The following is a 15,365-nucleotide window of genomic DNA, read 5'->3' on the forward strand; positions in this document are numbered from 1 at the left end:
GGGGGGGGGCACGGGTGCCAGACCAAGGTGAGGCACCGGTCGCTATCACTGGGATGAGCCTCTGGTAGTTACTGAAATTTTTTGCTCCTGGGTGCCGCGGTCCCACCCGGCGTTCGCACCTGCTGCGTGCACCAGCCCCACTTGCATCCACAGCCGGCGCCATCAGTGGGTGCAAGTGGCGGCTGCCGGCCCTGATTGCCCTTGAGGGCTTCTCCACCTCCCCCTGCTCCTGAGGGGTGATTGAGGCAGCAGCCTCCGCCTGCACCCGCTGATGGCACTGGCCCCACTCGCACCGCTGCTGTTGCCGGCCCCAATCGTTCCGCACCTTCAGCGGATGTGAGTGGGGCCAGCGCCATTAGCGCGTGGGAACGGTGGCGGCGGGAGTGGGGCTACCGGCAGACAAAGGATCAGGGGCCACAGCGGGTGGGGGTGCGGAGGATGAGCCAAGCCCCGCCCCTGTGCCTGCTGCAGCCTCAGGGCCCACAGTTCCTTTCAAGGTGCACGAATTTGTGCACCTGGCCCCTCGTATTCTATGATGTTTGCACAATGATGAAATTGCCTAATGATACATTTCTCATAATGTATTACTGCCATTATGGGACACATGACTGGATAATTCCAGTTAATCACTAAATGAATTTTTTTTAATGCAATGAGTAATGTGTCACTAATAGGTGCAATGCCAGTGTAAATATTATAGTACAATTAATAATTTAAAAATGTAATAAAACTCATCCTGAAAAAGTCAATATATTGCACAATAATTTTAAGCTGCTATTTCAAATAGCATTTGATTTTAAGGTTATAGTAAATTCAGAAAATATATAATTAAAAATAGTTTTAGTTTTATTGACAGGTTGTGGCTAGCTTCTTTTAATTGATAATTTGAGTTTTTAATCATACTTAATATATAAAAAAAGTAATTTAAACTCAGTCCTCAAATAATTCATTCTGAACCCAATTTTTTTTTCATATTTTGCAGTTGAAAGTTCTAATGTTGCTATATTAAGGACAGAAAATTGTTTAAAATACGCATCTTTGAAGAAAATAATATATTAATGTAAAATCACACAAGAACACATCAAACCATTCTTTTTCAGACGTTTAATTTTAACTAATGAATTTTAAATGAGGAATATAATAGCAACCAAATCTTTGCTTATTTTCAATGCACAAACTATTTTTTATAACTTGGAGGTGAAATAAATTCTTTTCACCACAGCAATGCTTTCACACTTCTTATGGTCTTTCTTTTTCCTTTTGTATTTTTTTTTCCTTGTTTTCTTCACCAGTTTAAGAAGTCACTTCTAGTTTGGCTAAAGAGCAATTTTAGCACAATAATGCTTCAACTTGCAAGGAAGAACACCTTTATTGAGTTGATAGAACTCCACCAGCTGGATTAGATCCGTAAACCTTGTGTGGCCATCGTCCAAGGTGTGGAACATCTGACCGTCATCTTCCACCTACAGGGAGAAAAATCACAAAGTGGTAAGAAGGGCAAAATAGGCAGGAAAATCACATTCCATTGCATAATGTGTCTTTATATAGGCCAAAAGTAACAAATTTATAAAACTAAAGGACAGTGAAAAAATGTTATGGCACGCCTACTTTTTTTTTGTAATTTCACGTGCATTTAAAGGAAATATCATTTGATCCTAGAATAAGCAATTTGGCTGTACTTCATGCAGTATTCTGTAATTGGAATAGTATTACTATTCTGAATCAATATACAGTGAGAAATCTGCACTATTCAGTCTATTAATGATCCCACTTACAGATATTAATTTCTATTTCTAAATGTTGTCTACTGAACAGGCTCACTTAGTACATTAAAAATGAATATTCACACAATTTGTATCTGTAAATTGATTCTGAAGCAATCAAGCATTATGTTAATGGGATGACAGTGATGTTTTTTTCTTTAGTCAGTGTGATCTTCTGGCATTAAGCAATTCATACTTGCCAGGGACATCATTCACAAAATCAATGAAGTAGGAAAGATAATTCATATAGACTTTGGATAATTCCAAAAAGCACCATTCAAAAGGAAATAGTAATTTAGCAATTTCATGTAACACTTTCCTGGAAGTAGAATAATTCTCTATTGCATACTACCTGGTTCCAATATACAGATCACATGCATACACACATACATACACACACTCATATGCGCGCACACACACACACACACACACACACACACACACACAGGCAATAAACACTCCAAAGCAAGTTGTTCCACTCAGAAGGAGAATTACAAAAACATTTTAAATGTGCTCAGAATAGTTTAAATGACCTCCAGTTCTACAGCACCTACGTATCCATCCACAATGATTAAAAACAAAACTACAAAAATAACAAAACAAAAAAAAAACAACATTTGGGGATCAGAGAGAAGGGCTTTAAAATAATGGTTTGTAAAGGATCACCAGTAGAAGTTAGGAAAGAATCTTTAGTGGCCTTTTAACAATAGGTGGCAGTAGGCCTATACAAAATTGCTAAATCGTATTTCATGGGAAAAAGAAAATTTAATTTTTACAATTCCTGTATTTCTTATATAAATTCAGACTCATAAAACCATTTATGCCAACCTTAACTCTAGTCAAAGCACAGGCTCCCAAATTATATTTAATAAAAGGACTAAAGAAACCCAAAGTTTCTGAAAGCTTATGCATTAAAATCATCTCTAATATAGGAATGTGAAATCACAAAATACTTACTGGTAGGATTTGAAAGTGCTTTATTTTTTGTGCGTGACTCATTGACAGTACGAAGGTTCTAGGGTTACTCTGACTATCCCGCACCAAGAAAACTCTAAAGAGAGAGAAAGAGTTTCAATATGTTTCTACATTTACTTATGGTTTTCATATAAATGCAGCATGTACAGAATCTACAAAATATACACATAAATGCAGCCAGAGTTTTCTTTCATTGTGTATTCAATGATGGGATTATCCAACCTGGTAAATAATCTGGTATTAACATTACTTTCAACTGTAAAACTGTCATTAGTGCTAATTTTAAAAGGATAACTATAGAGCCCATTTGTCAGATTGTTTGCTCCCAATAACCAATGTAATGCTATCATGGTATCAATAATTAGTGTTGTATCCTTTTTTCCACTGGGAATTTGGGTATTTACATGAAACTGTTTTGTACAGACAATGAATGGGGCATTAGTGTATTTTCATTTTAAGTTCTGGGTCATAATAGGTCCTGAAAGAGAAAATTATTTAAAATGAAATAATTTTTAACCTCCTTCTCTGGACTCCCTTTTTTCTTTTGCTTCTGGTTCCTACTGTTACATGTACAACAGAAAGTGAGAAATGAATATTCTAAAAAAAAAAAAAATCAATCCAGAAATCATTTATTGAATGTTTGAAAATAATATTTTAAGGTAAAGAAACACCCAAAGAACATGTACTTTGACCTTGAAGAATACATCAGAAAAGACTTTATAATGTCAGGCTAGAAAAGCAAGACATGAAGTAATATCCTAAGAGAAAAGTGTTACCTGGCGTGGATTTGTACTCACTGGCAATACAGTGCAAAACCAGCTTTGTATTACTTGTTGGCACACAGACTGAGCAACCAGTCCCCACTGGTGGCTCCAGTCCTAATCTCAGTGTGCCCAGGCAAAGAGGCAGCCAAATTTGAGACTTCATAGATCTCTGATGAGATTATCCATGTTATCTATGCTGTGTGAGATTCTGACATTGTATCACTGGGAGATGGGACAAAAGGGAGTTTCATTGTGAGTCCCTCCCCATTCCCCAGTAAATCACCACTGCCACCTAGTGGACTATCTGGCAGCAGCACATCTTTCCAAAGTGTTAATTTTTAAAAAAAACCATTTTTTTAAATTAAAAATACAAAGATACTATAATCTTTATGCAATTATTTCTTTCAATTTACAAAAACTGGGTTCAGAAAGAAGGGAAATTATAATCTCACAAAACATTTTATCTGTTCTCTGTGGTTTATTTATTTTCTTGGTCTCATCAGATAGTAATTCTGCTGACTGTCCAAATTTATATCTAACAAGACCATGCTCCACGCAGGGAAGCATATTAAAATCTTTTCTTATTTAGAGTCTAGTGGAATTCTGACTTGCTATTAATAATCTTCCATGTGAAGATGCATTTTTATCCAAATGTCAGTATTAAATCACCTTGAAATCTTGTCATCATCTTAAGCCAACCATTGAAAGATATAAGATCCCGTCACCCCTTGTTTAAATTGATGTTGGTTTCATTTATCATCCAAACCTCAATACAACCTCATTAATTTGTATTGCATTTGGGAAGAGAATTTAGCCAGTATTATAGGAAGTATCTGAAATACTTTGAGAAAAGGAAAATTCTTTAAATTATCAATCATTCATAATACTTTTTATATTTCTACTATATCTCCCATAGTACCCCACTAAAAGATAACATGAGAAACAGTCAAGAAGTACTCTTATTGGTTTATATTACTTTTAATATAAGCTTTTAAAATTTAGAGAAAAAATTGGAATATAAACAGAAAGAAAAAAAAGACCATCTAAATATATAAGCAACTTTCTACTTAACATACCCTGCATCAAACTTTAATATTAGTGATCATTATTTAAGAAAGTATTAAATCACCTTCACTTATGCACAAATAGTAAGCACACACAATGGAACAGGTATTCTATAGATATTGCTAGGATACATTGGCAACCATCCTTATAGAACATAGTCACTTCTGTTTCAATAAGCTGAAGTCAAAAATCTTTGTGTTGTTGAATAAGTAATTACTGGCTGTAGCAGAAATCAAAATCACGACCATTCGCCTGGCCAGTGTTGCTCAGTGGTTGAGTATTGACCTATGAACTAGGATGCCACCCATTCAATTTCTCATCAGGGCACATGCTGGGTTGTGAGTTCAATCCCCAGTAAGGGATGTGCAGGAGGCAGCTGATCAATGATTCTCTCTTATCATTGATGTTTCTATCTCTCTCTGCCTCTCCTTTTCTCTCTCTGAAATCAATAAAAATATATATGGTCCTAGCTGGTTTGGCTCAGTGGATAGTGTCGGCCTGTGGACTAAAGGGTCCTGGGTTTAATTCTGGTCAAGGGCACATGTTCAGTTTGTAGACTCAATATCCGGTAGGGCGCGTTCAGGAGGCAGTGGATCATGATTCTCTCTCATAATTGATGTTTCTATCTCTCCCTCTCCCTCTCCTTTCCTCTCTGAAATTAATAAAAATATATTTAAAAATAACACTTTTTTTTAAATCACGACCATTCTAAATCAAACTTACCCATCCACAAGTCCTTGCTGAATAATCAACCGCTGAGCTTCATCTCTAGAAATCCTGTGGTGAAACCACGGTTGGGACCGGTGGATAACTGAAGAAACAGAGGGAAGGAATACAAAGCTCTGCATGAAAGGATCACAGTTTAATGATATAAACTTTCCACCATGACCCCTCAGTGACTATGTCTGAATGCCCTCCCGTGCAATCCCAGTGCAGATGCAGACATACCCATGTTTATGGCGGAGCTCTGAGAAGAAGCCTTGGGGCTGCCATGGTTGCCCAGGCGTAAGCACGCTTTTTTCTGCACAATAAGGGAAAAACACATTTCAACTTTCTGGGTAAAACAAACTGAAATCGTCAATGATTTTAAAGAACATGAACCGATTTGTACCCTCCATGCGAGTCCTTCTTCAACTGCAACTGAAAGGGCTTCCGTGGGATTGTCTATAACTCTGCTCTTCTGGCCTGAGAAGTCCATTGCTACCAGGGAATTCTCTGATATACTTCTCTGGAAAAGAAAAGAAAACATTTTTTTTTTTTTTACCAGGAAAATATATTTGAACTTATCTTACAGTATTTTGCTGGCAATAGGTTTTCATTCTAGGATGTGGTTCCAAAGGTGGCTAGCAAGAAATCAAAATGTTAAAAATACATATTCAAGATAAAACAATGCTATAAGATAGTTTGGTTAAATAAGTTATACAGTATTAGGTAAGGTCACTGAATTGAGTGTGAGTAAAGGAATTAAAAGCTTTCAAGGTAAGCATGGTTTCTCCTAAAACAACCCTCTCTTCATATTTTCTACTAAAACAGAAAAACACCAATTTAGAAAGGAATTGTTAGCCCTTCCTGTAGCTAAAAATAGCCATGACTTCCAAACTCATCTCCCTATTGTGCTTTGACAATTATCATTTAAATATCAAATCTAGCTATTTATGAAACAGCTATATGTTATGATTCAAGATATGATAAAACTATAACAAATTGACTTATATCACTTCTTTAGAAAAATAGCACTCATTTTTATAACTGTATTTTATTTTTTAATATATTTTTATTGATCTCAGAAAGAGAAAGGGAGATAAAAAAAGCTTTCAAGGTAAGCATGGTTTCTCCTAAAACAACCCTCTCTTCATATTTTCTACTAAAACAGGAAAACACCAATTTAGAAATGAATTTTTAGCCCTTCCTGTAAAAATATCCATTACTTCCAAACTCATCTCCCTATTGTGCTTTGACAATTATCATTTAAATATCAAATCTAGCTACTTATGAAACAGCTATCGGTTATGATTCAAGATATGATGAAACTATAACAAATTGACTTATATCACTTCTTTAGAAAAATAGTGCTATTTTTATAACTGTATTTTATTTTTTAATATATTTTTATTGATCTCAGAAAGAGAAAGGGAGATGCAGAGATAGATAGAAACATCAATGGTGAGAATCATTGTTCAGCTGCCTCCTGTATGCCTCCTACCTGGGGATTGAGCTTGCAAGGGGGCATGCGCCCTGATCAGGAATGGAACAGGTGGCCTCCTGGTTCATGGGTCAATGCTCAACCACTGAGCCACACTGGACGGGCAACAGTGCTCATTTCATAATAGAACTAAAATATGTATTTAAGTTTATCATCTCAACTTTCATCTAACATAGAAAAAAAATTTAGTAAAATAATTTAGATAAACTCCATATTATTAGATTTTATTTGATTTAATATATGAATAATGTTTCATTTCGTGAGGATAAATATGGCAAAATGAGAGCTGCAAAAATAAGTCAATGACAAAAGAAGAACTGATATAACAAGAAGACATTTTTAAACAAATAATAATATCTTGCTGATTATTTTTTGTCAGTTACTTTTTGTATTTGTATTATTCTGAACATGAAATAAAATATCCAAAACCTGGACTTTATTTATACCTTTGTTTGTTTAGGGCTCTACTTCACAACCATCTTTTTAAAAGTATGCCACCCCACGTCATGCATCTTTTAAAAAAAAAGACATTTGTCAAAATCTCCAGTCAAGAGTGCCACTCAGTTTTTAAGAATTAAAACTCTGAAAAAGAGCCTGGCCGGTGTGGCTCAGTTGGTTGAGTGTCCTCCCGTGCAACAGAAGGTTAATGGTTCAATTCCCGATCAGGCCACATGCCTGGTTTCAGGCTGGATCCCCGGTAGGGGGTGTGCAGAAGGCAGCCGATTGATGTTTCCCCTCATACATGGATATTTCTCTTTCTCTTTCCCTTTCCCTTCCTCTCTCTCTAAAAATCAATTTAAAAAATATTGTTTACAAAGTTCGCTTTTTAAAAAAATATATATTTTTATTGATTTCAGAGAGGAAGAAAGAGGGACAGAGAGATAGAAACATCAATGATGAGAATCATTGATCCACTGCCTCCTTCATGCCCTCTATTGGGGGATTGAGTCTGCAACCCGAGCATGTGCCCTTGACCGGAATCTAGCCTGGGACCCTTCAGTCCGCAGCAGGCCAATGTATCCACTGAGCCAAACCAGCTAGGGCAAAATTCACTTTTTTAAAAATAACCTTTCTTTTTTTATTTTAAATCTTTATTGTTGAAAATATTACATATGTCCCCCCATTGACCCCTTCTAGCCTGCCCCCACACCTTGCCCCAGGCCTTCACCTATTGTCTGTGTCCATGTGTTATGCATATATTGTTGAGTTCCCTTTTAAAAATATAAAATAAAACTCTCCAAAAGAAAAAAAACATTCAAAAACAGCATGGGCAATGTTTACCTGTTATTCTCCACTAGTTAACAGAGTTGCAAAACAAAAAATGGAAGTCTAATGGTAAATGAGGAGCCAATGCGCATTAAGAGACTCCTGGCTTAAGACCATTTTATCTCTCTCCACATGGACTCAGCCATTCCCAGCTTGACCTAACAGACCACAGTCACATGTGTGTTTTAAACCTTGTCCACACACAGAAAAATCAGGGGGCTCATTTATCCCCACATCACACACTGCACTTTTTAGCATTTGTTATTTCCTCTTCAGACCAGGCTATAGTAGTCCACAATCTTATTAAGGTTCAACTTTATTTCTAGAGACCCGGCCTGCAATCTTTCATTTGTTACAGGAGCCTTTGTAACTGGCAGTTGCTCTTGCCAGACAGATGCTGTCCCTGTAATCTCTATTTTTGGTCACACCCTCCTCCTGTGATCTTCTGTGCTGGGCTGTGGACCAGTTGGATGTACTTCCGCTTTTCCAACTTTAATGAAAAGCCTCTACCTGCTCAAACCACAGAGTACCTAATCTCACTCATAATGGTAGCTGTATCCTTATTATCTCTCTACTTCACATGCCAAGATGGGCTTTGTAATCTCAAGGTCCCAGTGACATAAAAATACTGTTAGGAGAGGACAATAAATGTACCCAGTGTTCTTATTTTTGTTTCCTATAATATGATAGGCCAGTATATAAAACAAGATCTTATGCTCCATAATTACTTGACATAAGTAGGGAATCTACAATACAAATAAGTCTTTTCATTTGCTACATTACACTAGAAGGAAACAGAGGAATATAGCAAATATTTTCTGCTGAATGGCAGGTGGTGGATGAAAAATTAATAGTTTACCTTTGGTGGACAAAGAAATGGAAGTGAAGCAAGATCGGACTTGAACTCAAAAGGTCATTTTCAGCTCAATTTCTTTCACATAAAAAAGCAATGTTGATAACATTCAGAATCGGTGTATTTTTCAAAGTATTTGTCCCTAATTCCAGCTCTTTCTTCTAGTGGGATAAACAGGGCAAGCCCTAAAAAAAAGGGACCATGATTTTAAGGGCATGTCTCTTTTTTCTTTTTTTAAAGAGAGAAAAGACCTGGGACAGTCTGGATTATCCAGGCCACACAGTGAGGTCAGATCCAGTCCTTCTAAGTGGATATAAAATGGTTCTCAGGCAGTTCAACTAGGTGGCAACTAGTAGCCACTCACTCTCTGCCACCCATTTAAAAGATCTAGATAAAACTGCAGTGTAGTCCTTAGCAAGAGGGCACAGCATTTCCTCAGACATTATCTCTCATCTGCTTCATACAGAGCCACAAGACATCAGAGATGAAATTGATTCTGAAGGTTATTCAACCACCCCCTGTAAATACTGCAGGGCACCAGTGACTCCGCTAAGGTCACACGGGCAGCTTATGGTAAAAGCAGTGACTGACGGGCTCTATCTAGGGTACCCTTATGTACCACAGAGTGGGGTACAGGGAAGAAACGGTGGCACAGGATGTCCAGCTCAGGGTCAAAAGTGAGGAAGGCCCTGGCCTGTTTTGCTCAGTGGATAGAGCATCGGCCTGTGGACTGAAAGGTCCCAGGTTCGATTCCGGTCAAGGGCATATACCTTGGTTGCGGGCACATCCCCAGTAGGAGGTGTGCAGGAGGCAGCTGGTTGATGTTTCTCTCTCATCGATGTTTCTAACTCTCTATCCCTCTCCCTTCCTTGTAAAAAATCAATAAAATATATATTTTTTTAAAAAGTGAGGAAGAATAAGAATTTCTGTAGACTTGTTTTCCCATCCCCTCACTCCAACCAGGACTATATTAACAGATGATCCTTTAAATGAATCCTGTTTTCCCTAAAAAGGACCAACTATATTTGGCTTCCTAAAATATCTGCTGATGATTCTCATTTCAAAGGCTGATAGGGGTGGCTATTAAGTGCTATATGTAGCTATGATGTTCATTATGGCATAAGAACATGTTTTTCTCATTTCCTTTCTCAAAATGTACCTCTGAAGATAAGATGATACTATTGTTCCTTCAAAAACATAACTAAAATACACTAACTTTTCTATGTTTCTCCGAAAACAGTGCTGGGATGAGGGGTGCTGGTATACATTACATAGGTCACTGAAAACCTAGAAAAGTCGGACTCTGTGTGGATAATACAAATACTCCCCCAACATCTTCATTTCCTTCATGTAAATTAAGAAGAGTGGAGCCCAAATCTCAAATGCCCTTTGATCATGACAACTGCCATACAGGACAGACAGGTCCTCACCACACAGACACATAAACTCCTTCTCCTCCAATCCTATTTCCAACCAGGTTTACTTGAGGAGTGTCATTTCCTATACATGGTGTTGAACAAAAAGAGCCACACCAACCAAACTGTCATACCCATATTGATCAATAGTAGGATCACTTTCAATGGAAACAAGCAAGAATAATAACATACTTGTATGCTAGTGATGAGACCAGAAAGTTCTTTGTGACAATTTTTTCCTATGATTAAGAGGGCACTAAACAATAATTGCCTTCAAAGCTGGTGTTAACGCACTCATCCTAATAACTTTACACTCTAAAAGAAATGTAGAAGGATTTAGAAAAGGATTAAGATAATAAAATTCATTATTCTTTTTATTCATATAGATTGAAAGATAAAGATAAGCTGACAAATTATAAAAATACCTTAAAGCAGTTGCTTATATAGAAATTCATTACATTTCCTGTTTCTTATTTTAAGGCTTAAAAGTAATAGGATACAAAGGTGAGAAGTTACTCTTCCATAACTTATAGTTAAAGCAACATAACTACAGAATTGGAGTTCTTTTTCCATATTAGCCTATCAGGCTTCATAATCAACATTATTTCATGCCTCATTCCTAGAACTGAGCATTTCATCTGCTACATTACATGTGGGGAAATGTGCCTGCCTTGGTCACAGGCATGCGGAGCGTATTTTTAACCTAAGTGGAAGTGCAGCCCGTTAGCTGATTTGTAACACAGGCACATATGTCTGAATTCCTAATATATTCAATGTGAAGAAGCACAGGTGAAAATAGAACATAAACTTTAAGAAACAGAGGCGTGGATACATGGAACAGACTGTCAGAGGTCAGAGGGGCTTGGGATAAGGGGGACTGGATGAAAAAAGATGATGAGATTAACCAAAAAAACATATGCGTTGTCTATGGACATAGACAACAGTGTGGAGATGGTGAGAGGGAAAGGGGGAGAGGGCTGGGTGGAAGTGGGCAAAGTGAGGGAAAGTGGGGGACAACTCTAATAGTGTCAAGAATAAAAATAAATAAATAAACAACATTCTTGTGTTAATGCACAGAAAATTAAAATTGGTCCTAAAGAATGAAGATGTGTGTGTGTATGTGTGTGTGTGTCTGCAAATGAATATCCATGTTGTATTCAGTATAAATCTGAGAAGCAGCAGTAGACTTAATATAATAATGCATGACCTATATTTCACCTGGCAGTTTCTGGGTTTTCTGTAAAACAATTTGTTTTTTAAGGACATGGAACTTTAAAAATTTTATTGTTAGAGAGCCAGAATGCAAAAAAGTACACATGTGTATAGTACAGCTTTAAAAATTTCAAATATTTATAGTAGACTACTAGTATAACAATTCCAGAAATAAATAAGCCCATACTAAAAATCAATAATTAAGGAAACATTTACAACCCCACAGAAAATATTCCATATATCATCTTATTAAGATCTAATCCTCAAATAATGAGACAAAAGGACTCAAGTAATTCTTTCAAATATTTAAACATTTTCTTTAACATGTAGCTATCTATTTTAATTGAATATTTCATATATACTCTGCTGCTGCGATTTTATCACATAGGCTGCAATTATACAAAATAAAAAAATAAGTAATTCAATATAACATTATGGTAAGACAATGCCAAAGAATTGCTTTACTTGACCAAAAGGAAAGAATGTAGATGTATTATAATGTGCATTTATAATGTCATGTAACTGCAAATTAATATAATATAAAATAAAATATAGGTTTGATAATTTGGAGCTTACCATGGGTGATATACTCTGAGAACTGCAGCCACCTCTACCGTGATACGGATGCACGTAATTCTGGTACAGCTGCATGCCATACTGCAGAACAAATGAATAAAAACACATTCCACCACTTTTACTGCACAGATAAGTCATGGCAATTAATACTTTCATTAGTTAAACACCATCAAAATAACAAATAAAAACTATAAGTGTTCCTTAAAACCAATAAGTTAATAACAAAATTTTTGTAAGGTAAGCATTCAGTTCCTTGAAAGGATACATTTAAAAACACAGTGTTTTTTATTTGGACGCACTCTTAGGTGTAGCTCACCAGTATGAAGATCTGGAACTGACATTTCTATACGTTATTTTTAGCACCACTAGCACTAAAACTGTTTAGAGGGGTATGTCACTTACTGATAAGAACACTCGCTTGGGAAGGGTGCCAGGCTTTATGCTACAAAGACTCTGCAAACGCCTCCTAAGCAAAACCAGGCAAAATTCACCAATCAGTCATTGACAATGTCTCTGATAAATCCATGGCATGGATCACATTGTCTCTGATCAATCCATGGCAGGGCTCTGTGTCAAAGACCTTTGGCAGTGTATCTCCTCCAGTAACGATACTATTATGACATGGTTTTATGTATGGCTTTACATTCAGGGAAATCAAAATGGTGGGGAATCAGGCTGATTTCAGACAAAGGGTCACAAAATACAATGTAAATGGCAATAGATCAGAACTGTAGCGTCTTTACTTTCAGGGTAGCATCATAAGACTTGGGCTGTCAGGCTGCAACTGGGAAATGGGTCTAAACTATAAACCGGATTATTAGTTTGAGAAACATTAAGTATGCCAACTGCCATGACCAAACTTATCTTGCAGGGGTCCCCATCTGAAACTGGAAGATAACCCCCTAAGACTTAGGTCACTTTATTTTAAAACAAAGGAAGGAAGCAACCACTGAGGCAGATGGCCTTTTTTTTTTTAGGGGGCGGGGGCTGTTTACACTCTACAACTCTCCATTTCATGGAGCTAGGATGAACTTTAAAGTAGGTCCTTTATAAAAAGAGATTTAAGAGATACCATGGAATCCAATTTTACCCTTGGGGTGAATACCATTTAAACATTCCAATAGTCTTTATAGTCTCTACTATAAAAACTATTTCCTTAAAAGCAATGTCAGTGATGTGGATAGATTTGGTAATTAGACAGAAAATCAGAGTGGAGTGCAGAAAGTCACTATTTTCAAAATTTTGCTTTCAACCTGAATATAAACCCATATTCATTTAAAATTCTCTGTGCTGACTTCTTTATCCTTTTTTTTCCTCTCAAAATCTAAAAATTATTTTTCTAATTTAAGGTCTGATTGACATTAATGAGACCTAATAAATTTTATTATAAATCAACTCTAAACCTACAATAATTTTGAAAAAGAAGACAGGGGAGCTTAATTCATAGTCAAGTTCATTTAGGAGAATATACAATAACCTCCAACCAACACTTTCACAAGGTGCATGCTGCTTGGCCACCTTTTATTTATCTGCAGTGAAAAGCCCGCTACCGACTAATATGACTGTTTTCTTCAAAGATGTATTGTCCCGGGTGCCTGTGGTGTTAGGTAGTTGCTTCAGTGCTGTTGGAGGTCTTTGGTAGGCATTTAACTCTGGCCGAGGGGTAGGGCACGGGTCACCTTAACACTTCCCTGCCCCTATAGAGGGGCAGGTAAGGAAAAAAAATATGTTAGAGTGAATCCAGCACAGTTTTAATTGAGGGAAAGGGAAGGAGACATGTAACTAGGACACTGTACATGAGCAAATCCCTTGCCTAAGTCTCGGATTTTCTATGATTTTCTATAGTTTAGACCCATTTCCCAGTTGCAGCCTGGCAGCCCACGTCTTATGATGCTACTGCAAAGGCGGTGCTGGCAGCCAGGGGAAGGAAGGCCCATTCTTGCACGAATCTTCGTGCATCGAGCCTCTAGTTTTATTATAATGTCGAAGAGGAAAAAAATCGACTCCTAGTCAGGGCCACTGTCAACGTGGAGTTTGCATGTTCTCCCCATGTCTTTGTGGGTTTTCTCTGGGACTCTGGTTTCCTCCTACATCCCAACCAACTGAGGTGAATTGGCATGTCCACATTGTCCCAGTCTCAGTGAGTGTGGGTGTGTGGGCCTGGGATGGAAGGGCGTTGGGCCATGAGCTGCCAGGATGGGCTCTGCCAACCTCAACCCTGAACAGATTGGAAAATCATTACCTCACTTGTTTTTATACATTTTTCTTAACTGTATATATAGCTCACATTTATTGCAATGGTTAAATGTTAGAAGCATTTGGGGTATTTATTTAGAAATTTGGTGATGTTTTTGTGACGAGAAATATGCCACAGGAACTTAAATCTTATTTTTATCGATTAGACTAAAATAAAATTGGTTTCATTATACATCCTTTCTAAAGTTGAAGTTTCCAAGAAACAATCAAGGACATTAAGTGAGGACTTACTGTGCCATGATAAACTCTGAAAATAACACAATAGACAACTAAAGGAGACCATCTAAAGATACCCCTAACGCCAGGCAAGCCCAGTGGCACTAGCCAGAGGCCCCACTGACCACCTGCCAGGGAAACCAACTCAGTCCTCCAATAGCATGTCTGTGCTGACAAGCCCAGACTCCTGGCTCTGAATATTTTCAAGTATAAAACAGATCATATCACTTTCTTGTTTGAAACCCTTCACCAATTTCTCACTGGCCAGACTCCTGCTGAATATTTTCAAGTATAAAACAGATCATATCACTTTCTTGTTTGAAACCCTTCACCAATTTCTCACTGGCCCCAGAATAATGGGCCTGACTGGCCCAGCCAGTGTGGCTCAGTGGCTGAGCAACAACCTATGAATCAGGAGGTCACAGTTCAATTCTCAGTCAAACTTTAATTTTTTGAGGAAACGCCATACCGTTTTCCATAATGGCTGCACTAGTCTGCGTTCCCACCAGCAGTGTACGAGGGTTCCCTTTTCTCCACATCCTCGCCAGCACTTGTCATTTATTGATTTGTTGATGGTAGTCATTCTGACAGGGTTTGCTTTTTTTTTTTTCAAAATTACAACTTTATTTTGGTTGAACTGGTCAGTTATAAATTGATATTGCTACGACATATGTCTGCAATTTTGCTGCCTATGGAGTCTTGTAGGGTTTTTATGGTTTCCCATCTTACATTCAAGTCCTTAAGCCATTTTGAGTTTGTTTTTGTGTATGGTGTAAGTTGGTGATCTAGTTTCATTTTTTT

At 37.3% G+C, this 15,365-nt stretch overlaps 1 protein-coding gene across 2 annotated transcripts in view; it reads right to left on the bottom strand.

Moving 5' to 3' along the window:
• Positions 1-1,089: 1,089 nt before the first annotated feature.
• Positions 1,090-15,365, bottom strand: part of GRB14 (growth factor receptor-bound protein 14) — a 59,233-nt gene continuing 44,957 nt past the window's right edge. For both annotated transcript variants that reach the window (XM_005859383.2, XM_014534141.1), the window contains 6 exons: positions 12,093-12,173; positions 5,679-5,795; positions 5,516-5,588; positions 5,291-5,378; positions 2,721-2,814; positions 1,090-1,463 (listed from right to left, as the gene is read on the bottom strand). In XM_005859383.2, coding sequence (XP_005859445.1) covers positions 1,317-1,463; positions 2,721-2,814; positions 5,291-5,378; positions 5,516-5,588; positions 5,679-5,795; positions 12,093-12,173 — 600 coding nt within the window. In that variant the 3' untranslated portion in view covers positions 1,090-1,316. The remainder of the gene's footprint in view (positions 1,464-2,720; positions 2,815-5,290; positions 5,379-5,515; positions 5,589-5,678; positions 5,796-12,092; positions 12,174-15,365) is intronic.

Source organism: Myotis brandtii, unplaced genomic scaffold (genome assembly GCF_000412655.1).
Source record: "Myotis brandtii unplaced genomic scaffold, ASM41265v1 scaffold125, whole genome shotgun sequence".
In the NCBI taxonomy this organism is placed as follows: domain Eukaryota; kingdom Metazoa; phylum Chordata; class Mammalia; order Chiroptera; family Vespertilionidae; genus Myotis; species Myotis brandtii.